The 27756-nt window shown below is 45.7% G+C and overlaps 1 protein-coding gene across 1 annotated transcript; it reads right to left on the bottom strand.

Moving 5' to 3' along the window:
* Positions 1-42: 42 nt before the first annotated feature.
* EIF3E (eukaryotic translation initiation factor 3 subunit E) lies at positions 43-27756 on the bottom strand. The gene is made up of 13 exons (XM_072151327.1): positions 27599-27756; positions 25524-25641; positions 24995-25112; positions 19772-19814; positions 19581-19685; positions 11525-11650; positions 10819-10943; positions 7266-7392; positions 6872-6973; positions 5061-5170; positions 1977-2079; positions 747-881; positions 43-190 (listed from the first exon to the last, which is right to left on the bottom strand). Exons 1-13 carry the CDS (start codon positions 27686-27688, stop codon positions 152-154), a joined length of 1341 nt encoding a protein of 446 aa, XP_072007428.1. The 5' UTR covers positions 27689-27756; the 3' UTR covers positions 43-151.

The following is a 27756-nucleotide window of genomic DNA, read 5'->3' as shown; positions in this document are numbered from 1 at the left end:
TGTATCAGGAGACATAACAAGAAGAACTCTAGAAGACTCGAGTAAAACCAATTGTAGCCAATTTTATTCTAAACATTAATAACCTTACACTGAGGTGGGAACGTGTAAGACGCTGTGCACTATGTATCAGATGAATCCAATGTATAAGTTATCAATAGAAGCCGGAGTCCTGAGCCGCCCAGTTTGGTGCCTGAAAGGAAAAAAAAAGAAAGAAAATTAAGCCTTTCAATAGGAGACGGGTTTTGTCATAATTTGTGTTATACAGGCAGTCTCCGGGTACAAGATAGGTTCCATAGGTTTGTTCTTAAGTTGAATTTGTATGCAAGTTGAAACTGTATATTTTAGAATTATTGATCCAGACAAAAAAAAAATAAAAAATTTTGCCAGTGACAATTGGAGTTTCAAAATTTTTTTACTGTAATGGGACCAAGGATTATCAATAAAGCTTCATTACAGAACCTGACAGCTCATCATTGCAGCCTGGGACTATAGATCCAGAGACTTTACCAGAGGTCACACAGGGCAGAGGGGTCCGTCTGTAAGTCGGGTGTCCTTAAGTAGGGGACTGCCTGTACATGTGTTTCGTAAGTCACTGGACAGAGCAGCAGTAGATCACAGTCTTGTGTACAGCCCATTTAATCACAATTTTGGATTGTGATCGCAATGGAATGTGATGAGCTGCACTACCAGATATGTCCACAGACCAAGGTGGCGCCATTTCCCATTCACCCTCCTGTTTCTCTCACCTCAGCCCTTGTGTTCTGGTTCATTTTCTTCTCTATATTCATGGCGAGCATCTGACTGCGGAAGGCCAGACTCTTCGTCTTCTCGATGACTTGCTGATAGGGCGATACGGCATTGTTTCCCATTACGACATGACCCTAAAAATAAAAACCGGGAGAGAGGCACATTATGCAGAGAGCCGCAGTATTTATGATCAGTTTAGGAGAACGCTCTGTTCAAGCCGATCGTAAATCACAGGACGGGTCCTGAGGACGGTAAGCGGCTCGTAGAGGAAGCGCCACGGTGGGAGACGTTACGCAACGCGTTTAAAATAGAAATATCTGCGGGGAACGGACTGAGCGTTCTGTAACCGACTGAAATAATGGATTGTGTCACGGAAGAGGAATCGCTCAAAGTTAAAAGGATTATTCGTCATAGTCCCCCCTCCTCCACCTGGGCGGGAGGTAAGGGTTGACCGCACAAAGGAAGTCACATATCTGGCAACAGAGGACAAATCGTGCGACCAGATCACGGCCCCCCATTGCAGCCTTGTGAATGAGCCCTCACCTCAAACTGACTTGTGGGTAATGTCTAAAGGAAATCGAACGTCACCAATCCACCATGATAAACCAGGGAAATTACTCATAGATCCAGGCACTGTGACTGTGGTACTGTTCTTATATTTGTTATCCATGGTCTCCTCCCTTCTAAATTCAACTTTTAAAATTATGCTAATGAGACAGAAGGGTTCAGGGGTAGGGGGGGTGTTACCAGAGCCCTCAGTGCTGCAGCTTCACTGGCTATTACACTGTGTGTAACAGGAGCATTTTTCACTGCCTGTGCAAGATAACATCTGCAGCATGGAGGGGCTCTGGTAACACCACCCTAGAGCCCTTCAGGTTTACTAGCATAATTTTAAAATTTTTTAGAAAGGAAGCAAGCCATGGATAACAAATATAAGAAAGTACCCCGGCTTTATCATTATGGTAGATTTCCTTTAAGCCATCATGGTGGCCCCCACCATGCACAAAAAAGCCATTATGTAATGGACCCGATTAATTCTGCTTTTAGTGAGTCGGGAGCCCCTCAAACTGATAATTCTCTTCTAGAAATTGGCAGCTACAGGTGTAAAAATCCATGGTCGCCTTCAGGGAATGCCCAATTGTGGGCGGTCATGGAGTGCACCCATCAGGTATGATGAGGTGGTGTATAGGAGGGACAGTCTCCTTGGATAAGCCTGTACACAATCTTACCAGTTTAGAGTCTATCTTGGCATCCAGCCTGGCATTCCGAATTAAGTTTACAATCCACCTCTCGGCTTCTTCGGGGCTCATATTCAGCTTATCGGCCAACATGCTGCAAATTACAAAAGGAAAGAAGTTATAAGGGGAGAAGACGACTATTCATAAAAATAAGACCATCATAAATACACATGCTGCTAAAGGGAACCTGTCAGCACATTTACCCCATTAGACCACCACCCTCAGGGATGAAGTGTCCTTTCTAGAAATCCCTTTCTAGGTACTATAGACCCAGAAGATAGTGGCATTTGAAGTGACCTCCACTTGCATTCTTTAAAAGTGACTAATCTTAGGCAAATGGGACCTCTAAATATGACTCTTCTCTGCTCATTGTCACATGACTGATTTTTCTTATTTAAAATGGGAAGATGGATGAGATTTCACATAAAAAAGGACAAGCTAAAAAGGACATTTCATCCTCTTCCTGAGGGGGGGTATGAGTTTTAAAGGGATTGTCCAGATGCAGAAAAACATGGAGGCTTTCTTCCAAATATGGCTTCTTTCCCAGCCAAGAGTAGTGCAGGGAATTGCAAAGAAGCGGCCTTCATCTCTATATAGAGCAGCGCTGCGATACCAGGACAAGCCATGGTCAGGGGTGGCGCTGTTTTAGGTAAAAAGAGCAGCCATGTTTTTTCCACTTCTGGACAACCCCTTTAAAAAGGGGGCTCCATCACTAGATTTTATCCAATTAGAGGGTTCGCGTCCACTCTTTTTGCTCTATTGATGCATCAAAAGTTTTAACCCCATCAGCACCTGCTTCGGATTCGGATTCTCCCAGTGTTGCTGAGACTTGTGAGCTCGGAGCAGTGTTTCTTATTAAGTCATTAGTGATACAGTATCGCCCTGCAGGATGCCGGCTTTCATGTGCTGTCACAAAGCTTGTTCCCAAAACATCTAAACCCAACATCCATCCCACATGAGAGGAGGGGATCACCTTTACATATCGTTACCCCCTCTGCGTCATCAGACCTAAAAATACACCCGTTTCTTGACAGCTAGCCACCCCCCTGCCGACCTTGCGCAACATTAGATTATCCCGGACCTTGATATGCAAATGAGCAAGCGGCCGGTCATCGGCACTCTCGCTTCCTGCTGTGCAGATGTGACCTCGCTGCTGTCTCTAAACAAACAGTGAGTAAGGATCAGAGTGCTGCGCTCTCACGCTAGACATCTATAAAGCGGCCACACAACACTGACTCACTACACGCTCTCAGCCGGGGGATCGCGTTTCCTAAATAGACTTTTTTTTCCCCTCCCTTCACTTGCATGAAAATGATACCATGACAGGCAGACAGAAAACACGGGAACGGCTGAGGAATGAGAGGTCGGAGATGTGTGTTTCGGAGGCAGGGGGGGGGGGGGGGGGGGAATGAAACTTTTTAAAAGGGGGTTTTCAATGGATCGTAATCCGAGGAAATGATTTGAGACCCTTCTATAAGCTGCAGAGAAGGATTTTAGGCTACATTCACGCTGGTGCCGATTCCATTAAGAATTCCAGGATTCTAAGGGGAGTCTGAGTTCTGTGATTGATGGGGGTCCCGGCAGTCGGACCTACAAAAGATTATTAGCCCCTATCTGCCAGCGCTTACTACACAATCCGCTACAGTCACAATGTATGGAAGGTTTAGGATTGGTGAAAAAGCCAAAATATCTCCGCTTTATTCCCAGCAATTCCTGGAAAGACGTAACGCTGACTGAATGCGGAGCTGCTGTATAATTATCATAGCTGCGTGCGAGAAGACGCCGCTCCTCACAGATAAAGCACAATCCCCACAGATATCGCGGCCATCGCCGGCTTATGTCACCGGGAAAATATGAGAAACAGACAAGCGATTGAGAACTTAATAAACCTCCTCCTATACATGTGTAATTAAAGGGCAGGACATGAAGCGGCCAGATGTATAGTGGACACCACCTACAGGACACATCTGGACCCTCTGTGTTCTTCTAGATTTACTATTTTATTAAAAATCCAACCACCGACTGATTTCCAGGAGAACTTTCCACTTCTGTGTCACATATATCCCCCCCCGCTGTTGCACTGCTCCTCTGTAGAGGGTGATATTTTTCGGCTAGTAGCACGCGACGGTCAATCACAGACTGCATGCTGGAGTTACTTCACAGGAGATGGGACTCCATGCTTCATAATGATATCTGATAAAGGGAATCCCTGCTTCCCTGCTTTGATTATGATAGCATATCTGCAGGTAAGCAGGGACTCCTGGTATCATATTCCAACAATGCTTGTAGTTACATTCCCGGCGCTGTGGTTGGACAGTGAACCCATCCAGCGCACAATCCGTAATTCACTGCCCAGCCACATGAGTGTCACCGGCCCAGACTATGATGCCATTTATTAGGACTTTGGTCCACCGCCATACTTCTGTGAATCGTGAAGCTTGTGCCGTCTGGTTTTCACAGACCAATCACTGTGCAGAGAACGGGACTATGTGTATCATAGTGATGTATGATACAAGGATCCCCTGCTTCCCCGCTGTGATCACGATAAAATATGAACACTTTTCTGCAGGGAAGCAGGGACTCCTTGTATCATATCACTTCAATGGTCGTAGTTTCGTCCCAGCACTGCATTTGGACTGAAATCCAGACAGCACACTGTTCAGCAGCATATGACCCCGATTAACAGACCAACCACTATACAGAGGATGGGACTCCATGCATCATAGCGACATCGGATACAAGATTCCTTTCCCACTGTGTACATAACATATGTGCATTGATGTTCTGCAGGGAAACAGGGACATTTTACAATACAAAGCGTTTCCCCCAGGACATTGAAATCCGTCCATTGCAACATCCATGATACACTGCGGTTCCGCAGTCATGTGCCGCCATCCTAACACTATGACGAGGACTATCATCTATTAGGACTAACGACCTAAACAAAACTTTACAGTAAGAGCAGCGTCACCATGGACCGCACTACACCAAGATGCTCTGATGGAGGTCTGGATCGCTTTAATACAACTAGTTTTTGGGATGGGATGTTGATTTTGTGTGTTTGTATGAACTTACCTAATGCTAATACACTGATGGATGCGACAGAAGGTCTCAAATATAAAAAGTCGGGCGTTTTCTATGAAGTCTTCGAGACAGGCGACCAGGAAGAAGTCGTTCACAAGCACCTAGGAGTAAGACAGCGAGGGGTTACATATACACGTCTATCCTCATCTACAATGTAAATGGAGAACCTTACACCCCCCCCAGAGCTCCGGGGCACCCTCCGCCATCCAGTCCATTGGACACACATGACACATGTAGCAGCCTCCTGCATTATATATCCTCAGTGGAAGCCGCAAACTCTCAAGGATCATCCATCATAATCCAGCACCAGAGTAAGCGGGATACAAGGAAGAAGTAGGACGCACATAAATACATGCAAAACACTTTCAGATGTGACCGGAGCAGGTTAACACGTTAACTTCTCTCTGCGGGTTACAAGAGAACATCATGTGATGGAGGGGGGGACCCCAGGACTGATCTGCTCCCTACACGGGATTTTTGGAAAGGTTATACTAACAATCCGGTGTGTGACTCACTATTCGCAATGCCCCGTGTTTCTGGCGGGTGACTCACAGAGGTAAGTTCGTAACAAGTTCTCTACTTCAATAAGTGCGGGCTAATTACTAGTAACTAATCATCTGTGCGTCCGATTTACTGCGTACAAGACAGCGGGCACCCTGGTCAGCTTCCTTCCGTGCTTGGTCACCGCTATTAACGCGTCGTCTGCGGAGTTCAATGGTCTGATGGCAACATCAAAGCAGCGGCGTGTATCTTACCAGGACACCTATATACAGGGCTGGACGCTCCCATGTGACGCGGCAGCAGATGCTCGCTGGGCCTGTAAACTAATCTCAGGACGGGTGGTTCCAATTACAGGACGTTACCGGATTCACGTGTAAGGTCGGCTACTACAGGACAACATACTAGACGAGCTTTCCCATCTATATAGACGGACCCCTGGTGTGGACCCCTGGTGGGGCTCTGCAGTGTCTAATGTCTCCTCGGCTTCTGAGAGGAGATGCAGGACAAGCGATTACAGCGAGAAACTTGTGACGTCTCTACATCTGCAGTATCTGCTCTACTTGTCAGAGCAGATGCCGAGCCGTGCGCTTGTAGGGATGAAGTCTCACTCATATTGTTCGCTACAAAGTCAGAAGCAGCCGGGTCTGTGGCCATTGGCACATTTAAAGGGGCTGCCGAGTGCTCAGCCCGTGGAAATGAACCCATATGTAGATGTGATTGTACGGACTGCACAGAACAGATATGATGCAAGGACTCCCTTTTCTGTTGTCCTTACTTTAACACCAATGCGAACAGTTCTTACATTACCAGCACTGCAGTTCGGCCGGCAGACAGGGAGTCCTTGCATCATATTTTTGTATGATGCAATGACGCCTGTCCTGTGCAAAATGTGCAGTCCGTATGATGGGACAAACATACAGGTCTGTTTCTAGGGGCTGGGCCGTCTGCTATTCTGAGCAGGGAGGGCCAGGCACTAGACCGTCTGTTCTTCTGAGCAGGGAATGGATGGCATTTGATTATAGGCCATCTTGTATTATAGTGTAAAAAATTAGGAAACCCGTCATCCTATTAAATAGATTTTTATATCTATCGATTAAGCCCAGGATGCAATCAGATCACCTGGTGTGGCGACCAATCACAGGATACATTGTAGTTGTATATAGAGTGGTTTGCACTATAATTTTAGCGCATGTATCTGCTCATGTACCAACCTGGCTCCGATAACTTCCCTAAGACATCACAAGCTATCCCAATATTTCATGGGTGCCACAAATATCTGGACCATCACAATCACCACTTACCGATTCACACTCCCTTAGTTTCTTCTGTGCTCCGTCAAAGTCAAAATTGACGTACAAACATTCCACAAACTCGGTGATTGGGTCCTTGTAGGTGTAAGATTCCTGGAGATGATATATACAATGGGACATATCAGTACTATTACCTCCAGGTAACGCAGGAGCAGCCCCTTACATGTAATAGAGAGGACACAGCATGACGGCATTCACATAGGTTGTCCAATTTGAATACGATTTGTACCATTTACTCAGGGGAGTAGATGACGATCCTAAACATCCCCTTGACTTGTACAGGGTGTATTAAAAGGGTTTCATGAATTCAGATAATCCTCATGAAAGTGCACAGCACTGCGCTGGTGTTGGATGCTTATGGTCCCATAGGAAGCAGCTCCCTTACCTGCTGGATCACCTTCACCAGATCCTTCAGGACCTGCCGCCTCTTCCTCACATCTTTATTGGTGATGACAGCTGTGGTCAGGTATCGCAGAATATGCGGGCACATGGTCTGTATGGCATTCAGGTATCTAAAGAGGGAAAAGTAAAAAGGTTAGCGAAAGCCAGACAGAGTGATGTGTGAATGTAACCTTAGGGGTTAAATAGAACCTCACACGCTGCGGATACATTAAGTGTAAACATGGCAGGAACACCGCCCCCTTCTTGCCTCTTTCAGCGCCGTATATGTCACTACTTTACATTTTGCTTCCACCTGAGTGATGTATATGCCCAGCGGAGGCCCCGTAACTACATACATACACAAAAGGCATGGTTTATACACAGAACTCCAGGGCTTCTCCTTATCACTGTCAGCAGCTATATATGGTCAAGACTGCTGACAGTTTCCCTTTAATAAGCAGATTAGTTTAAAGGGAACCTGTCATCAGGAGCCCTTTTTCTGGCTCCCAAATGTCCCCACAGAGAATAGTGGGCACATTGCCAAAGTGTTTTATTATAAAAACTAGCTTTTTCCGATAAAAAGAAAAGTTAGATGAAAGTTTCTCCCTCTCTGGAGAGCAGTGTCCTGTGTCCCATAGGAGTGCCTTCCCCACCCTAGGGAAATCGCTCCGTTATTCTCTATGGGGACATGGGGGAGCCAGAAAAAGGGCTGCTGATGACAGGTTCCCTTTAAGGCACGTCTGATGGTAGGTTCCTAGTAACATTCCAGGCCCTAAACCAGCTTTCCCTTACCCTATAATACTTCCTATTCTTATTAATATTTTAATATGCCATATTCGGCAGAGGGTACCTAGAGCGTGGAGCAGCCCAGAGAGGCTACTACACCACCCAGTAGCCTATGCCGAAAATTCACATGTTATTTAGGTAAAGTATAGATAAGGTTAGTAAAAGATAGTTTATGGCTTAGGATGTTACTAGGAACGTACCAGATCTACCTTCATAGGCAGATTCCTGATGATAGACAGAACTTGAAGGAAACCTATTTAAAGCAGAACAAGGCAAAAAGACAACAATTTCACGCCCTACAACACAAAGTGTAACATTTATCCTAAAAATAAAAGCCAAATGTGACCCTGGTGTGTTTCGGTAGCGCGTGGACATCTGTAGGAGTAGGGTTTTTTTCTTTTCTTGCTGTACACAAAAAAAAAATTCTGATGGCAAACAGATGTTACACGGAGCAGAGACTGGGACTTTGATGTGCAGCTGTGATGTCTGGTCGCTGCATATATTGCTCCTAGTCAGGTAACGCGCGCTGCAAACCTCACCTACCTCTGCTGCTCCATGATGGAAACTACAATGCTACAAGGAGGGGAGGCTGACACATGGCAGAGCTCATGTGATCGCTGCAGTCTTCACAATGCTCAGCACAGCGCTGCACATAGCAAAGTGGCTGTGCTTGGTATTGCAGCTCAGCCTCATTTATTTGACACCCCAAACAGCACATCGGCCATGTGACATGGGGCCACTGGACCAGGTTTCAGCAACCACCAACCTGACGGATCATCTAGCCTAAGAATAAATGATCAATATTCATGTATCGTCATATATCACATGTTATAGGAGCCCATTCTGAGCCGGCTTTACGTGTTCTGTATGAACACATATTTTAGTCTTAACAGTCTGGCAGCTACTAGAGGGATCCTCATGTATACACTATATACAGTCAGCTCCCTCTAGTGGTGGCGGCTGTAGGCAGCTAAAATGTACATATTTTAAAGCCACCTCCCTGAATTAAGATAGGGATTGGCCACTTAGACCCAAGTTCAACAAGTGTAAGATCATTAAAGGGACACCCATATTATACTTTCCCAGTTAAAGTTTGTCATGTGACCCCCAAGAAACAGGACTGGAGGTTTCCTGTGATGTCCCATGTCTTGTTGGCTTCTAGCAGATTGTGGGGGCCGTGCTGTCCTTACTGTCTGCACACTCCCATTATTATAAGCACCCCCCTCAAAAGGGCATCTACCACCAGGATGAAAGACTGTAGGCAAATGAGCCTGATGGGCTCCATTGACACATATGGAGCCCCTTAGGCTCATTTACATACAGTTCTTCATTCTGGTGGTAGATGCCCTTTAACCAAGGACATCCATACGCCCCAACAACCACTGATATGGGAGCAGTCATGACCGAGAAGTTATTCCTGCACCCCCCATCCATATATAGGATGCAACCAGGTGACAGGATGTAACAAACCGTCCCGTGTCCTGCTACCTGGGAATCATGTGACCAGCTACGAATGACAAACTAACATGGAAGGTATAATATATGCGACCTTGTTAGGGTCTTATACTTAACCCGTTAAACTTTGGTCTAAGTGGCCAACCCCTTTTAGTCCCAGGTGTTGCAATCCCCATTCTCACAATCATTATCAATTTGGTTATAAGAAATATTTGGGTTGAAAAACCCCTTTACCATAGTCTTTTGCGGGGGACTGGACCTTTATAAGATTTAAAGAGGACACCAAATCACCCACAGGTCCTTATGGAGCAGTGTTTCAGTGTCCCATAATGTCCTGTAATTGGTTTAGGGTCCCAAAACGTCCCAGCCGGTCCTCTTTAAACCCAAAATTAACAAATCCAAACAGGATTGTATGGAATTATTATAATATAAGTTTGAACCTTACATTAAAAATGGATCCCAATGTAATACAAGAAACCGCTGAAGGAGCAGGGCACCTGCACAAGGAATAAGGGTTTCCCAGCGCGATCCCCGTGCACATGGCAGGACGCTTGTTCTAATCAAACCCAGCGGCCGTACATGTGGTCGGCCAGACAAGATGTGAGAACATTACGATGAAAGTCCCGGCTTCCCACATATTAGCATTTAACATCCTCTATAATCAGTGGTTGTTAATCAAGGCCTTATCCATGGCCCGGGGAGGGGGGTGCAGGAGGATATTCGGCACATTTGTTAGTAGTTAGAGGACCAGAGGAGGCTGGTGGAGTTGTGAAAGAGCAGATGCACTCTATTTCCAGCTCTCAGACAGCTGATTTACAGCCATTCATCTAGAACTGAGTAATGGAGCCGTTTACGGAGGAGATTCTACCAGAAATATTCTGTAAGTTTCGGGCAATTAATAGTCTGACAAGACGCTTGACTTTTATGTCGGTAGCAGTCAGATTTGTTCATCGCAGTTGTCAGGAGATGATGGGTGGGGGGGTGGGGGGATCCGAGCTCCGTGTATAGGAGAAGACACGGGATATGCACACTACCCATCACTAGATGTTGTATCACATGTGGCCACACTACAAGCAATGGCCTCCTGATCTATCCAGAGGTGCACACACCCAGACAGTGGGCCGATCACTGCATATCAGTAGTGACCTGTATATCACTGGGTTCCTTCAAAAGCAATGGACTGGGTGTAAGTAAATCTAAAATTCCCAGGCAGTTTCCTGCCATCAGGTTCGCACTACTTTGTGTCTGGCCACATGTGGTTTGCCCCAGAACCCCCTTTAAAATTTTACTACAGGACATAAAAATCAGTCACTTACTGCGGCTGGTAGAGGAACAAGTCGATTATATTATCTCGCCCTTTGGGATGGTTGAAAAAGACAAAAAGTGACCAGTGGATGAGCCAAGTCCTGTGCTGGAGGGACTGGAGAGGAGAACTGACCGACTGGAAAAGAAGATAAAAAAATATATACATTACTGATAACAGAACATTGATCAACATGAAGTGTTTAAGATGTAATGGACATTACTCCACTTGAAGGGATGTACTATGAACACATCTTCACATGTATTGTGTATGCGAGCATTTAGGGTCAGAGTGCTTAGCATGGGGGGGGGGGGGTCCTTGGCTTTTGTGTACAGAGCCCTGCTGTATAGCAGTGGTGGATATGTAAAATACACAATTTAAAGGGGACGCCAAGAGATTAAATAAGAACCCCTACCCAAAGAATAGACGATAAAATGCCGGCCCTATAATCACAAGGACAGGGGCGACAGGTAGAGTTTCTGTCCTGCCACTCCAGTTTCTCTATGGCAGTGCAGGAGTTAAGAGGGCAGCATCCAGAAAATACTGAGGATACCCCTTTAATATCTGGTTTAGCAGAGCAGCGTTCTCACTTTAGTACAGATGCTAAATATATCAGAAGGACTTGGTAGATTTCCGTAGCACCTACAACTCCTCTACCAATAAAATACATTTTGATGAATACAGAATAGAGATGAACCAGAAATCTGTAGTCCCCTTACATTGTTATCTATGGTTTCCTTCAGCCTGGTGAGGTCTTCCATAGCCGCGTCCCAATTCTGCATCAAGATTTCTGACGCCAACTTTCCCCATAGAGAACTGAGGGCGTTTCTGTCTGTGGAAGGCACCTATAACAAACCGGAAGGAAAATACGTTAATTATGAGATATCAGTAACAGAACATCATACAAATCTGATCTGCAGGCAGCATGTTATAGAGCAGGAGCAGCTGAGGGGATTGTACATAGTGTCCTCTGTGCAGGCAGCATGTTATAGAGCAGGAGGGGCTGAGCAGGTTGTACATGGTGTCCTATGTGCAGGCAGCATGTTTATAGCAGAAGGACCTGAGCAGTTTGTACATAGTGTCCTATCTGCAGGCAACATGTTATAGAGCAGGACCAGTGGTACAGGATGTAAATAGTGACAGTAAAAGTGAATAAAATCCATTATTCTGCAAGACACTTAAAAAAAAAAATAAATAAAAATGTTGATCTCGCCTCTTAAACACCTCCTTCTCCTCCATCACCTGTTATCACAAGGAGTGTATCACGGCATCATGTGAATGCAATACAAACACAGCGCTCAACACGAGGCTTCCCGAAATCAATGTCATTGTAAACACACTTGTGCCGAATCCTCCCAATACTGTGCCCCAGAGTTTACACCGGACTTAAAAATAAATTTGTGCCATCTTCCAGAAGATGCAAGGGGTCCCTAATGTGAATGGAGCAGTAATACACACACATCCACCTCCCAGTGCCGGAATACAATACTCCATCAATCCCACAGAGATAAGACCCAGTAGTCTGACACCCCACAACCGGACCTACTGATAGGAACCCCCCTACAGAACTGCAATACCTGAAGCCCCCTGTGAATTCTCCAAATCCTGAGCACCGGCTTTAGGGTGAATTCATACGAATGTGTGGCCGCCGTACCGTGGGCATTGGATATTGAGCGCTGTTAGCCCCTCTCCACAGAGATATATGGCGCACAGCACCATAATATAGAAAAAGATAGGACCTGCCCTACCTCGGTACCGTGCCATGCGCCCCTTGCCGGCCTATGCGGGCCGTATATACACCCCTAACAGTCGTGTGAATTCAGCCTTACCCAGTATAAATATACATCTCCGACCCCATCCCTATGACAGTCCCGGCTCCCGTCCGCCGGTCACGTAGGAATCTCATCTGGGATTTCCAGCAGGTTATACAGAAATCTCCTCCGAGGCCTCAGTGCAGACAATACATTACGAAACAGAAGCCCCGTCTCCCCCCCCCAAAACCAACAAAAGCGCCCACCACCCACTTCGCTCAGTCTTGAGAACAGGTCTAGTCATTTTATCTAGTTCAGTTCAAGTCTAGAGAAAGCCACAGGGTAACGCCGGGGTCATAGAGCTGTAATGTATACAAGGCTGAACTACACTAGGTCATTGAGAGTGTCAAATTCTAATCTCAGAGCGCGCGGACAATGGGCCTTTCATGGCTTCGGTTTCTCCAGCCGTCACTTTAAATGAATCTTCACCCGGAAAAACGGGTCCCAGCGCTGGAACGAGTCGGGGCAGACACTGAAGCCCGTCTTACTTTTCCAATTCCCTAGGGAACCTGAGCGTGTAGGCTTTCCAGAGGAGCCGCGGATCTCATACCTGCGACGTGTACGCAGACTGGTCCAAAACAACCAATCACAGCGCAGATTTCTAACAAATGAAAAATGTGCTGTGACTGGCTGCTGCGTTCAGCAAGTTTCCTTACGGAGAGTGATAGTGGCAATGTTTGGCTCCACTTAGAAAACATTTCTGGCGGCCCAAAGGGAACATGCGGTGTTGTGGGCTTAAAGGAGTTGCAACATGTTGGTTATGCCCCATCCTCACCAAATTAAAGATTATATGAGCGTGCTGGGGGATACCCAAGCGCTATGCTCAGCAATTTCCAACACTGCCATAGCACTGAGCGTCACGATACATCATCAAACTGCAGCTCCAACAATTAGCGAGAACAGGACCCCATTGCCCCAGCAGTTAGACTCCCACATATCAATAAAGTGAGAGATCATTTTGAAAAACCAATAACTTACAGAAGCTTTAAACATGGGAAGACGAGGATCGGGCATGTGGGAATTCTACAGCCGGATCCAACTGTTCCGTGGAAAAACGTCACCAGCAGCGGGTCTCTCACTGGTGCGTATGGCACACGCCCACTACAATGCAGAGGACATGACTCAGTGATCAAAACTACAGGCCGGTGTTGCTCGTCAGCGACGCAGGACTCTAAATCACTATGACGCTCGGAGTCCCTGTAGTCAGTCTGTGAAATCCGGCCAGTGCACAGTTTGAGATGATTGTACAGTTGTTAGATTGGGGACCTTTTGTTAAATCCATCATCAAGATCAGGACACTTACTCATAGATCCAGACACCTGCAGGAATGACTGCAGTCATATTTGTTATCCTTCGCTCCTTCCTTCTAAAAAAATATCAATTTTTTCAAATTAAGCTCATGAGTCAAAAGGGCTCTGGGGGTGCCCCCAGAGCCCTTCTGATTCATTAGCATAATTTGAAAAGTTAACTTTTTTCCATGCTGTAGCTTCACAGGCTGTTACACTGTGCAGAATTACAGAAGGCAAAAGGGAGACGGGAAAGGGAGAGAACACATAACGAATTGTGAAGCTGGAGGAGATTTTATCATGATGGAGGAGATTTCCTTTGATGGAAAATAAGCCGAGATCTTGTTTTCTACAACACGCGCTGTGGTTTTCATCGGAACAATGTGGAGGTACTTTTGACTTTCCAATGCCCTCCCCTATAAAAATAAGTGGCTAAAACATGGCGGAACTGCAAAGTAACTGCAACTCTGATGCAACCCAAGGCTTCCCATATACGGATCCAGTGCACTTGCATAGAGTATTATAGCGAGGAGATGCCATGAAGTCCCAGCTCTATGACCTCCACTCACAATGAGAGAAGTGAGGCAGCGCTACTCCATTACAGTGAATGGATGAGACTGCAGTTCCCTGCACTGGCCAGACAGCTGGGGGCGCTGTTGCACGGGGAACAATAACGGAGCACTATGGATATTTGGTGGTCCAGAGGTCATGAGATCAAAGTGATGGAATATCTGGGCAATACCCCAAGTGAACCAAGGCCAAGTGCTGCAGCCATAACACACGTTTGATGTACATTTCCCACGCAGACATACGGCTCTATGTGGTGCCAGCAGAGTCTTGTGATGGGCAGATTGTAAATATAGTCAGACCAGGTCATTCATTCGAGGTGCTGAGAGGTTGGGTATCACCCATGGATCGCAGGCACAGACAGATTGAACCCAGAGTAGTCGCTTTGGGTCACGGATGTCTCTTATTTCTCTTCCTAACACAAACTGATGGATTTGCTTTTCAGTCTTCCACGCAGCACAACATGTGGCGGACAGCTCCCGGCCCGTGCCAGCTACAGCGCAGCCAAGGAACCACTTACATGCCCCCAGCATTGTGTATACTCATGTATAGTCAGCGCCTGGCACCTCCGTCCTCCTGCCCGGGGGTGAGACTACCCCACCAGACCAGGGCTGTGCCCCAGTGTAATACTCCACTTATCTCATTATTTACATATATATTACATACTTCTATATATACTGTATGTACTACACAGCAACCCCCTATACATCACATGGTATACGCTTCTATATATACTGTATGCACTACACAGCAACCCTCTATACATCACATGGTATACGCTTCTATATATACTGTATGCACTACACAGCAACCCCCTATACATCACATGGTATACGCTTCTATATATACTGTATGCACTACACAGCAACCCCCTATACATCACATGGTATACGCTTCTATATATACTGTATGCACTACACAGCAACCCCCTATACATCACATGGTATACGCTTCTATATATACTGTATGCACTACACAGCAACCCCCTATACATCACATGGTATACGCTTCTATATATACTGTATGCACTACACAGCAACCCCCTATACATCACATGGTATACGCTTCTATATATACTGTATGCACTACACAGCAACCCCCCATACATCACATGGTATACGCTTCTATATATACTGTATGTACTATACAGAAACCCCCTATACATCACATGGTATACGCTTCTATATATACTGTATGCACTACACAGCAACCCCCTATACATCACATGGTATACGCTTCTATATATACTGTATGCACTACACAGCAACCCTCTATACATCACATGGTATACGCTTCTATATATACTGTATGCACTACACAGAAACCCTCTATACATCACATGGTATACGCTTCTATATATACTGTATGCACTACACAGCAACCCTCTATACATCACATGGTATACGCTTCTATATATACTGTATGCACTACACAGCAACCCTCTATACATCACATGGTATACGCTTCTATATATACTGTATGCACTACACAGCAACCCTCTATACATCACATGGTATACGCTTCTATATATACTGTATGCACTACACAGCAACCCCCTATACATCACATGGTATACACTTCTATATATACTGTATGCACTACACAGCAACCCTCTATACATCACATGGTATACGCTTCTATATATACTGTATGCACTACACAGCAACCCTCTATACATCACATGGTATACGCTTCTATATATACTGTATGCACTACACAGCAACCCTCTATACATCACATGGTATACGCTTCTATATATACTGTATGCACTACACAGCAACCCCCTATACATCACATGGTATACGCTTCTATATATACTGTATGCACTACACAGCAACCCTCTATACATCACATGGTATACGCTTCTATATATACTGTATGTACTACACAGCAACCCCCTATACATCACATGGTATACGCTTCTATATATACTGTATGCACTACACAGCAACCCCCTATACATCACATGGTATACGCTTCTATATATACTGTATGCACTACACAGCAACCCTCTATACATCACATGGTATACGCTTCTATATATACTGTATGTACTATACAGAAACCCTCTCTATAACACATGTTATACACTTCATAATAATAATTCATATATATACATCCATATATATATATATACACTATACAGCAACCCTCTGTATAACACACACATCTAAGCAGTGTACAGTCATCCTCACGTATCCTATCAGTAAGTGATTGATTTACGAAATAAAGCCCATAAAACCCCTATAAGGGCCTCTCCTTAGACCGCAAATCTGAAGACCATTTCTTGCAATCATGTTTGGTCCATGAACCAACTAATTTCACAGACCAACTACAATCCAGAGGACAGAACTCCGAGCATCATAGTAATACTGAGGGAAGGAATCCCTTCTGTTCCACTGGTTAGCAGGGGCTCCTTGTATCATACGTCTCTATGACGCTTGGAGTCCTGCCCTCTGCCGTGTGGCCGCTCTCTGACATATGACCAGCACAAGTTCTGGAATTACCTGACCAACCAGGATCATCGTTTTATCCCCTAGATTTAGGACGATCCAACTTCCAACACCCCCAGCAATGAATGAATGAATCTGGGGGCCGGGTTTTTTTTTGCTTTTTCTTGGGGTAGGGGTTCTATGTCTGAGCCCCACTTACCAATCAATATTAGAAAAGACTTCAGTTCCGATCTATAGATTGAAAAAGTAAAACTATAAATTTGTAATAATGTCACACTGAGATTCCCGGGGGGGGGGGGGGGGGCCTCGGGGGGGGCACCTTCCACATTGCGGGGTCTTTCCTGTAGATTTCTCTCTAAGGCGAGGGATCATGTGAGCTCTTTGGCCCGGCTCCATGTCATTACAGTTGGCTCTGGGTACTAACCTTTCAGGCGAGGATATGGTAGAATAGTTTCAATATCTGGATTTTTACAGGGGTTACCTAAAGTTTCCATTTGCTGAGGGGGGGGGCACATTCAGTCAGTGGCAGCAACAATAAATTTACTGTGCTGAGCCCTGGAACAAGACATTAAATCTTCATTCTCAAAATTCACTCCCAGCATTAACAAATGATATGAATAAGCAGCTCTTTTCAGGGGCTTGTAATGAAGCCGCGGCCTCGGGGTTTGTGGACCTCATTTAAGCTGTTTACATTTCCCTGGTAAATGACTATTACTCTCCTAAATCCGTAGTAATATTCCAGCGGAGGCAGATGGAAGTGGCCGATAAGAGGAGGCCGAGCCTCGCCGGGGCATTACTGGCCATTACCTACAATTTGCCAGTCTGCTTTTCAACATTTTGTATTTTGTGCTGGAGATTTAGATTACAATCAGGTCTGGAGTCCACCTGCACACAGCCCCCGGCAGAGCCGCTCCAGTCACTCCAAGGATTTGCTGTGCTCGGAGCTAAATCCACCATCAAAATCCATCTTGATTTACCTGGGGGCACTTACTCATAGATCCGAGGAGGGTGGTAATCTTCTTACATTTGTTATCCAAAATCCACTGGAAAATTCTGCTAATGAGCCAGAAGGACTTTTGGGGGGGGGGGGGGGGTTACCAGAGCCCCTCCGTGCAGTAGCTTCATAGGTTCTTACACTGTTTCCGCCTCCTCCTGCTCCCCCAGCCCGATGTCATTTGCTCCTGCACATCCCAGACTGTCCTAAAAATAACCCCGGCAATCCCTGTTGGACGAGGTCTGTGCCCCCCACCCCCTCATACTGGTTACAGCCAAACTTCACCAAGAGCAGGGATAGGCTGTGGAAGTCACATGACTTCGGCCTATAGACGTCTATTGATGACCATGGGCTATTCATGAATTTGGTGAACTGAAGTGCCTCCGTTTCGTCCCGTAGTGGGCCCTCCGCTTTATAGGTTGTTTGCGCCCTGCGTGAGCCCAAATTTTTCTATATTACTGCATTCTTACCAGTCCTCCTCTGGGTCCCCGGCTCTGGAGCTGTGGGAGCTACTATAACAACCGCCGGCTACTAAAAGGATCGGGATACTGTTCCCCTGAGGAGGTTTGTTCTGCACTGTATTAAGCGGCAACAAGGTGAGTATTTACTTACCTGGCTACTATCCTCTTATTGGATGATCCTACATGAGGCGCCATCCTCTTCTGTGTTTTTTTGTGTTTTTTTTATTGTTATGAAACACAGACCAACTACAGGGTTGTGGATAAGACCTCAAGTATGTGCCGTACGGTGCAATCTCCCCCAAATTTAGAGCTACACCAGAGTATGATACTCCCTTTCCCTGACTGGTTCCCAGCATAACAGCAGCACTGAACTGATGACTACATATAGGACAATGATGCTGCGAATCCACGGTCTGTACAGGTCTGTGAAACAGGACACTGCACGGTTCTGGACCCACAGAACATCCATAGTCATTTGGGACTGCCCTTAGGCTGCACACCAACAACATGACTGCAGCTTCTCTTTACCAACAAAGTCCAGAAAGGAGAGGAAGGGCTGCAGAATAGTTTGTTTTGTTCTTCAAAGCAGCCGCCATAAAATATAAATACTTATGGATCACCCCTTTAAGAAAAATGCTTTAAAGAAAAATAAAGTGAGGGTGAAGAAAAGCATAAATGCAGCTTCACCCCTCACATATCACAGCATATAGAACAAACAAAATATGGATTCTCATGCTGAGCGCTGCACAGACTGTATACTAAACAGAAAAATACCTATTCTTTTCCAGAATGCTTAGAGGAGCAGACAACTCCCGTGTAATACAACACACAACATGTATGCACAGAAACATAACCCTAGAAGAATTTCCAGGTTGTAAGATCCGATCACTTATCCTTAGACCAGGGCCTTTCGCTTACAATCGGCAGGGGCTCCCCTCCATAAGTCGGGTGCCCACTTCCTCATCACAGGCCGCTGATGTGCACCTTCATGTGAGAAGCTCATCCCCATTCAAGTGAATAGGCCTGAGCTGCAATTCCAAGCACAGTCACTATACAACACAAGACTCTGTTCTTGATAGAAAGTGAAGAGAACACGCCAACAAATCTGGACAATCCCTTTAACACATCCTCTAATAGTCCACGGTTGCAATTAACCAATATTCACTAGTAACATGTGCACATTTGTTATACGGTCAGACTTACCAGCACCCTGAAGAAGTACAAGTACTCTGCTGCCCCCGAGTAGTTGCCACACTCGTACTGGAACTTGGCGTATCTGTATAGTGTGTCCAGGTACTCCTGTCTGAACTGGGATCAAGACAAAGGATTAAGATCACTGCGGAGCATACGAGCTGGAGACATGTACTTCCTACTGTATTATATCTATTCCTTACCCCGTGTTTATCTGCCAGGTGGTCAAAAAGCATCCGTCCGTCCCTGAAAGGAAACATAGAAAGCAGGTTAGGCTCCGGAGTCTTGTCCCTAAATTTTTTTTACCAACTATGTTGCAATACAAGTGACCCCAAGAATCTTTGAAACCAGAAGAAAGTGCTGCCTTCTCTGCTTACTTGGGCTCTTTATTATCCTCCCTCTTTCCTTCCCAATAGGATTTTTACTACCATAAGAATTCAGCAAAGATTTCAGAGTAACAAAACAGAAGCTCAAAAAGGTGAAAGCAATGAGTCACAGCAGCTAGATCCCTATGTACCAGCTTCTATGACAATCACTGGTAACAGTGTAAACCAAAAGCACACACTGGATTACTGATTTCGGTAAAGTTAAAGGTTTTCCCATTACTAAGAAATGCCATAACACCCAATTGGGACCTTTGAGAATTTAGCGTAACATTGCGGATCAGGTACAAGTGCACACAGTCTCCTTGTAGCGCCACCACAGGGGGAAAAGATGTAGCGCATTGCATTTAACAGGCTGTGCACATACTGGAGGAGGGAAGATGACTACTTGAAGGGGTTGTCAGGTGGGAATGAAAAAGATGTCCGCTTTCTTCTAAAAACATCTTTTTTTAGGATAGTTTATGGTAATGAAACTAATCTCCATGTACTCCATGCATTCCTATACAGCCGGGCTGCAATACCGGCACCAGCCATGGGCAGATGTGGCACCGTTTTCTGGGGAAAAAGCAGCCATGTTTATCAATGGAACAGGAGAGAGAAATCGCATGCCGCACCGGGTGCGAATTAAAACCATAATATTCTTTATTCACGATTCCATTAAAAAGAAATACAAAAGTAGACGTGTCTGTAGCAGTGCCTGAGTAACACTGGGGTTAGATGCAGTGATAAGAAAACCTGCGTGAGAACAAACCTATAGTACCAATCTTGTATGTAACCCGGGGACTCTCTGTATAGGAAAATGCCCTATAAGTGGCCTACTACAAGATAAACTGAGAACACGGCAGACACTACACTCTGGACATGGCCAGGGCTCAGCGAGGGATCTACAACCACCCGGGCCATGGTCACGTCTCAATCTGGCTCAGGCCTTGGGGTTTCCATTAAGGTTTCTGTTACTTTCATCTGCAAGAACAGCACAGAATGTGAACATGTCACCTAGTACACTACAACCCCGACACCTTCACGCAATTTTGCATTGATCCGTAACTTCAAACTTGTGTTTGTGGCAAAACGTTTGACCCGAGAAGAGTGTGACACACAAAACCTCCCTAAACTAAAAGCTCACATCATCAAAAATGCCACCCAGATGCCTGTAAGAATCCAAATCCAAGTCTATCCATAGGAAACAACAAAGTGAACGCCAAGAACCCCCAACAAATTCCCTAAACTAATGCAGCGGCAGAACATAGGCCATAATATTTTCCAGATAGATCACTAAAATCCATCCTGATAAACCAGGGACATTACTCATAGATCCAGGCACCGGGGGGACTGTGGTAATCTTCTTATATTTCTTATCCATGGCCTCCTTTAAAATTATGCTAATGAGCCAAAAGGGATCTGGGGGATGTTACAAATGTAAGAAGATTACCACAGAGCCGATGCCTGGGTCTGAGTGTCCCTGGTTTATCAGGATGGATTTTCATGGTAGATTTCCTTTAGTAGGCCAATCATAGCTGCTGGTGCACATCAAACCCCTATGTATTATAATTCATCATCCAAGACCTAATAGCAAACTCCCCTCCCCCACCCCAGGATGGCGCTCATCTGGTCACATGGTCTCAGTCGGTTTCTCAGAACCTAGAGTCCAGAGCCAGAACTTGCAAATTCCTTATGGTCTTTTCACCTGGGATTTCCCGCCAACCCTAATTAACTTTAGAGCGCACTAAAAGCCTAAAATCTCATTAGCCAACTTTACAAGGGAACGTCCAGCAGCTCTTACGCTCTTCAAGCAGATTTAGATGCCTCGGAGCGGAGAGGGATGACTGTGGTGAGACTACTTACCGTCATTCTCCGCTGCATGGACAGCCCCACAATCCTGATATAACCCAAGCACTACGACCAGAACCGTACTGCTTAAAGGAGAAGTCATGGCACCTCCTATCAGCACATGGAGGAAGTCATCCAACCTCAATACTCTACCGCCACAGACATCAGAGGACCTTACAGATCGGAGGACTCTGCTTTGAAGGCTACGACACAACTAGTCATTACCCTCCTCCAGACCACAAGAGAGACAAGGACCCCATCAGCAGTAATGGATGGTATTGGAAGGGGTAGTGTGTGGCTTGTAGAAGAGATAACCTTTAATTGCAGCAAGAAGCAGAAGGAAGGGGGAAAGATAAAGGGCGCAATAAAGTGAGTAAGTGGTCTGCACATTGCACAATGTCTACAACACCCCGTGTTATTAAGCTGCTGAATGCTGCAGGCTCTGAACCATGAAAGGCAGACAATCTCCTATAACCTTTAATAATAGTCACTACAGAAATACTAACATTTGGAGACAATTACACAGAAGGAAGGATTTCCTCATCCTCAATAAAAGGACAAGCGAGAGACTACTAACCATATGGAGGAAGATGCCTGCACTGTACTGCAGGTGGAGGGGCTGGGAGAAAAGATGGAACAGGACTGGTAGTAGCCCAGTAAGGTCCGGTTCACATCTTTACTATTACACCAATAAAAACCTGGAAGGGTCAAACATACAACAGGTGCAATCCTTATATCTGGGTAGCCTCCACTCCTAATACTGACCCAGAGATGTCAAAGTGCCCTAACCCGCAGACATTACTGATTCAGGATACTATGGGGGTATACTGTACCTCCACAATCTCTCCCTACATATAATTATATTCCTCTCTCCTCTGCTAGAACTGCCAGGATGCCTCAAAAGAGAACCATCTCTGCTAGCAGGGTGGGAACAGTGTATAACCTCTTCATACCATAATTATACAGTCAGGGAGGATAATATGTGGACTCCTTATCTATAGTCTCCAAACCATAAGTATACAGTAAGGGAGACTGATCTGTGCGCTCCCTATACATATTCTCCATACTATAAGTATACAGTCATGGAGGCTGAGCTGTGAGCTCCTTATCTATATTCTCCATACTACAAGTATACAGTCATGGAGGCCGAGCTGCGAGCTCCTGATCTATAGTCTCCATACTATAAGTATACAGTCAGGGAGGCTGAGCTGTGAGCTCCTTATCTATATTCTCCATACTACAAGTATACAGTCATGGAGGCCGAGCTGTGAGCTCCTTATCTATATTCTCCATACTACAAGTATACACTCATGGAGGCTGAGCTGTGAGCCCCTGATCTATAGTCTCCATACTATAAGTATACAGTCAGGGAGACTGATCTGTGAGCTCCTTATCTATATTCTCCATACTACAAGTATACAGTCATGGAGGCCGAGCTGTGAGCTCCTGATCTATAGTCTCCATACTATAAGTATACAGTCAGGGAGGCTGAGCTGTGAGCTCCTTATCTATATTCTCCATACTACAAGTATACAGTCATGGAGGCCGAGCTGTGAGCTCCTGATCTATAGTCTCCATACTATAAGTATACAGTCATGGAGGCTGAGCTGTGAGCCCCTGATCTATAGTCTCCATACCATAAGTATACAGTCATGGAGGCTGAGCTGTGAGCTCCTGATCTATAGTCTCCATACTATAAGTATACAGTCATGGAGGCCAAGGTGCAAGTTTCTTATTTATAACTTGTCCATTACTTAGAACTGTGATGGGGGCCTTTGTTTATAGCCCATTTGGTACGGTCCACCATACAGGGAGATCTCCTATCTGTAATATGTGACACATGGATCAACAATTCAGCAATTTCAACCATCCTCAGCGAGCAAACCTTAGCTGTAACAACCCAATAATCCCCCTCCCGACACCTATGAAAGCTTCCGTCTTACTGCTTGCAAGAAATTACGTGAAAAGCAGATTTGGAAACAAGAGGATGGATAAGAGCCAGAAGTGGAGAAAGACGACCATTTCAGATTACTGGTAGTTTACATTGTCATTTTAACAAATGCCATCGCGACTCTGTACAGATATCACTGTTCCTTCAGTGACTTAAAAAGAACCCGTCAGGCAAAATAACCCCCCTAATGTAAATATATTTTCATAAACTGCCATTAGAGAGCATTGCCTCTATCCCTTCAGTGTCCCTCTACATGCCTGTAAACCTAAGCAATGAGGTCCTAAAGCTGTATGCAAATGACCTGTTCAATGTCCAATTAGTCATTAGCATATTCAAGCTGTCCACTCTATTCATGAGTGGGAGGTACAGCCACACCCCAGTGCATGACTGACAGCCTGTGTAATGATGTGAGACTGTATAATGATGTGCTTCCTGGTGCTGGTGGCCACGCCCCCTGCAGCCTATGTGTGCATGTGTGTGTGTGTGTATGTGAAAGATACAACAGCTCCAGGATGCAGCCATGTGTATAGCAGAACATGTCAGGTACTTGTGTAGCTGATGTCTGTGTATTAGGAGGATGCAGCATGTCAGCAGATGCAGCACACACACTAGCCATGCTTTACTATACATTACACACAGACATGAGCAGGGGGAGGAGAGGGGAGGGGTAACAGGGGTGACATCACTGCCTCTGACCATGTGACCAGCCTCATTTACATAATAAAGAAAAGATGATATTACAATAATTAATGTATGAAATGACTAGATAAAGGCTGTGATGGGATCCTTGTAAACTGCTCCAACAGGTAGTAGTGACAGGACTAGTGACAGAGACCGGATGACAGGTGTCCTTTAAAGGGTTTTCAATTTTCTGTAGTTTTCTTTTTAAAGGAATGGCCACAGGTAGTGTATCGCTCCCCTTTCGGTGCCTCCCATCCCCAGTGGCCTCTTTTGGTACAATGGGGCTAGAAGGGCTTCCACTTACAGCCCATTACAGGCTCCAGCCAGAGACTGTAGTAAGCGCTGTTCACACTATGTCACCACTGAGTCCCTGAACACCAGAGCATCTGTGACCGGCGTACTCTTAGACCAGAAACACAAACTGACCTTCACCCAATTGCCAGTCGAGTATTCATGCTGCCTCCGCTCCATTAAAATTCAATGGGAATTATATAGTCTGCCGTCTCCAGCATTCCCATTCAGTTTGAATGGAGCATTTGGACAACCCCTTTAAAGAATAGAAGAGCAATGAAGTCAATTACCTGGTCGACTGCATTTGTCGGGTTGTTTCTGGATCTTCGAACATCTTGACGATGGGTTCTGTCTCTGCTTGGAGCTGCTTCAGCTGCGCGACAACTGTGGTTCTTTTTTCCCTTAGAGCTGTAAGGAGACGGTCACATTAGACAAAGAAAAAGGAGAGAGCAGGGAGACTAAGGAACACTCAGCAGTGGCCACCATCCTCCCATCCGTCGGCGTTGTAAGCGCTGGGAGATGGTGTCGGATGGGAGCTTCCGGCTGGCCAGAAGCCCCCTTGTAATGAAACCGGCGCACAGATGAGACGGCCGGCGGCGCGGGTCATCGGCAGCGTCGGACGAGACAAGTACATGTTTATTATGTTTAAAATAGCCCTCCCCAGCCCGGCCCTTTAATGCTGCTGCTTGCTGACCCATTACAGACTCACACAAGCCACCACATGGCTATTCCAGGTCCTTGTAGAGTGATAACAGAGGAGCGTATCCTCTGACAGCTCAGTAAAAGATGGATCTGTAGGAGGTGGAAATGAAGACTTACCTAGAGGGATCTCTTTGTCGGGATAGAGGTTTTTATAGACGTCCATGGCGAAGTCCACCATGTTGGTGTCGCTGAGCAGGTCCAACTTGCCTTGAAGCAGTTCCTTCTCATTGTAAATCTGGGGAGTTAAGAGCCACAGTGAGTCTCAGGGAAGATGAAGGAAAAGTAGAACTAGTAAATATGAAAAGGGGGTTCAACTAGTTAATGGGGTTGTCCAGTGATAGGGTCTAACTTGCTAATCTGTTGGGGTCTTAGAGATGGGACCCCCACAGATCTCAAAAACGGGTGTGCATTATAAACCCTGTTGCACTTGAGGTGGCCGGAGCAGCCAGTCTGCTTTATTCATGACTATGGCGCTGACAGAGATTGACGAGTACAGCGCTTGGTTATCTCCATCAGCACCATAGAGATGGCCAGAGCAGCTGGTGCATACGTGACTGGCTGCTCCGGTCATCTCGGACACAACAAGGGTACAAAGGACCTCAGTTATCGAGATCTACGGGAGTCTCATCACCGAGACCACAACAAATTAGCAACCCCTTAAACCAAAACTTTTATCTCTTCCGCTGATCCCATACTGACATTGGCCAGGTCCCTATAGCACCCTCACAGCTGGAGTCCATCATGACCGGGGGAAGGAAGGAAAAGGTTGTATTTGTCCAGAGATACCATCTCACCTGCCCGAGCATTATCAGGAAGGGATGGATATGGTCCTGGCCACCTCCAGCCAGTATACAGCCCTATACAAGATCCCAAGATTGGGGGGGGTCACATGACCTTCTTTGGAAAAAAAAAATCGGGACTGAATGGAGCACATTATGGGAATAGGCAGTCAATGGGCCATAGTCTGCATAGACTGCACAAACTGCCTGCACATGGATTTATAAAGCGTTTACACCTGTACTGTGTATTGTGGCTGCACTATGCACGCAACGACAAAACACTGTGCACATAAAGCAGCGCTCTGGTGTGGAAGTCCAACATAAATGTGTAACACTCCCATTAAACTGGTGCAAACCGTGTGTCCACAGGGAGCGCCGGATCCATGAAGAGGGCGCTCCGGTCTTCAGGAATGGGGAGCACCCTGCCCCATAGTGAGGTAGACTGCACGTAGTACACACCCTGCCTCACTAATAACAATGGTGGCCCCATGTGCAGCGACATTTATTATCCTCTACCCCCTGCCCCAAAGTTTTCCAGAATAATTAGAAAATTGCTGTGTGTGCGTGATTCCAATTTTGTAGAAAATATCTCTTGAAATTCTTTGTGTTGGACAAAATGTGACGAGATTCTCACCAAATAGTCCTTTACTTTGCATCAAACACTTAGTACAAAGAGCAGCGAAGCTGAAGCAAAGGGAAACCCAAAATGGAGGAATGAAATACATTTGTTTAAAGCGGTTGTATCCAGTTATTTTGTTCTCTTGGGATAACCAGGGCTGTGGAGTCGATAAGCCAAACTTTACCCTCCAACTCCACCAAAATGGTCATCACCCTAGGACTTTACGCTCAGTCAGCAAATGGAGGATAACTCCAGCGCTGCAACATTATATTACTAAAAGGAGCAGCAGAACACACACACAACTCCATCCATGAGGGAATTTAGTGAACATACTGGGTATAAGGGATAACAATATAATGTGGTACAATCCCTTTAAGGGGCTCCAGAGGTTCCTGATTGATAAAATCCCCTTTAATATATGATTAGAGGTTGGCGAGTCACTAAATAGTTGCTGGTAGAGTAGTTGCTCCAGTGCAGGGGTTAAACGCAACAAATATTTATATTTTAGCGCTAGGGAGAATACAATTTTCCGCCTAGTGTGAACGCGGCCTTAGCAGACAATAGCGACCAATCACAGTAAGGCTTTCATATTTCCGAAGCAGGATATGATATTAAAGGTTTTCTATGACTGGTTGCAATGGGCACATATAAGTTTAGAGTGACTGATATCCGCAGCGCTACATATGGCGGGTATCAGCCATCACATGGTGCACAGACCAGGCCGCGGCCTGCACCCGGCGCAGCCTCATCCTCCCTCCCGCCCGATCTAACTCCTCACCACACACAACATTTACCTCTTTAACAGACAAGAACTCGAGCAGCGGGAACACAAGATGTCGGTCGAGAAAATGCGCGATCTTGGTGGTCAGATCGTAGTCCGCCATGGTTGCCGGCGTGAAGAGGAAGGCTTCAAAGGCCAGCAATCTTTATTCAACAAGCAGGAAAACAGGGA

Source organism: Engystomops pustulosus, chromosome 5 (assembly GCF_040894005.1).
Source record: "Engystomops pustulosus chromosome 5, aEngPut4.maternal, whole genome shotgun sequence".
In the NCBI taxonomy this organism is placed as follows: Eukaryota; Metazoa; Chordata; class Amphibia; order Anura; family Leptodactylidae; genus Engystomops; species Engystomops pustulosus.
Note: the sequence above shows the minus strand (reverse complement) of the source record. Positions and strands in the feature narration are given on the sequence as shown.

Excerpts from the sequence above, each read along its gene's own strand:
- EIF3E (XM_072151327.1), bottom strand. The coding sequence starts at position 27,688 with ATGGCGGACTACGATCTGACCACCAAGATCGCGCATTTTCTCGACCGA. Across the intron at positions 25,642-27,598 it reads AGTTCTTGTCTGTTAAAGAG|ATTTACAATGAGAAGGAACT; the intron begins GTAAATGTTGTG and ends TTAACTCCCCAG. Across the intron at positions 19,815-24,994 it reads CGACAAATGCAGTCGACCAG|GGACGGACGGATGCTTTTTG; the intron begins GTAATTGACTTC and ends GTTTCCTTTCAG.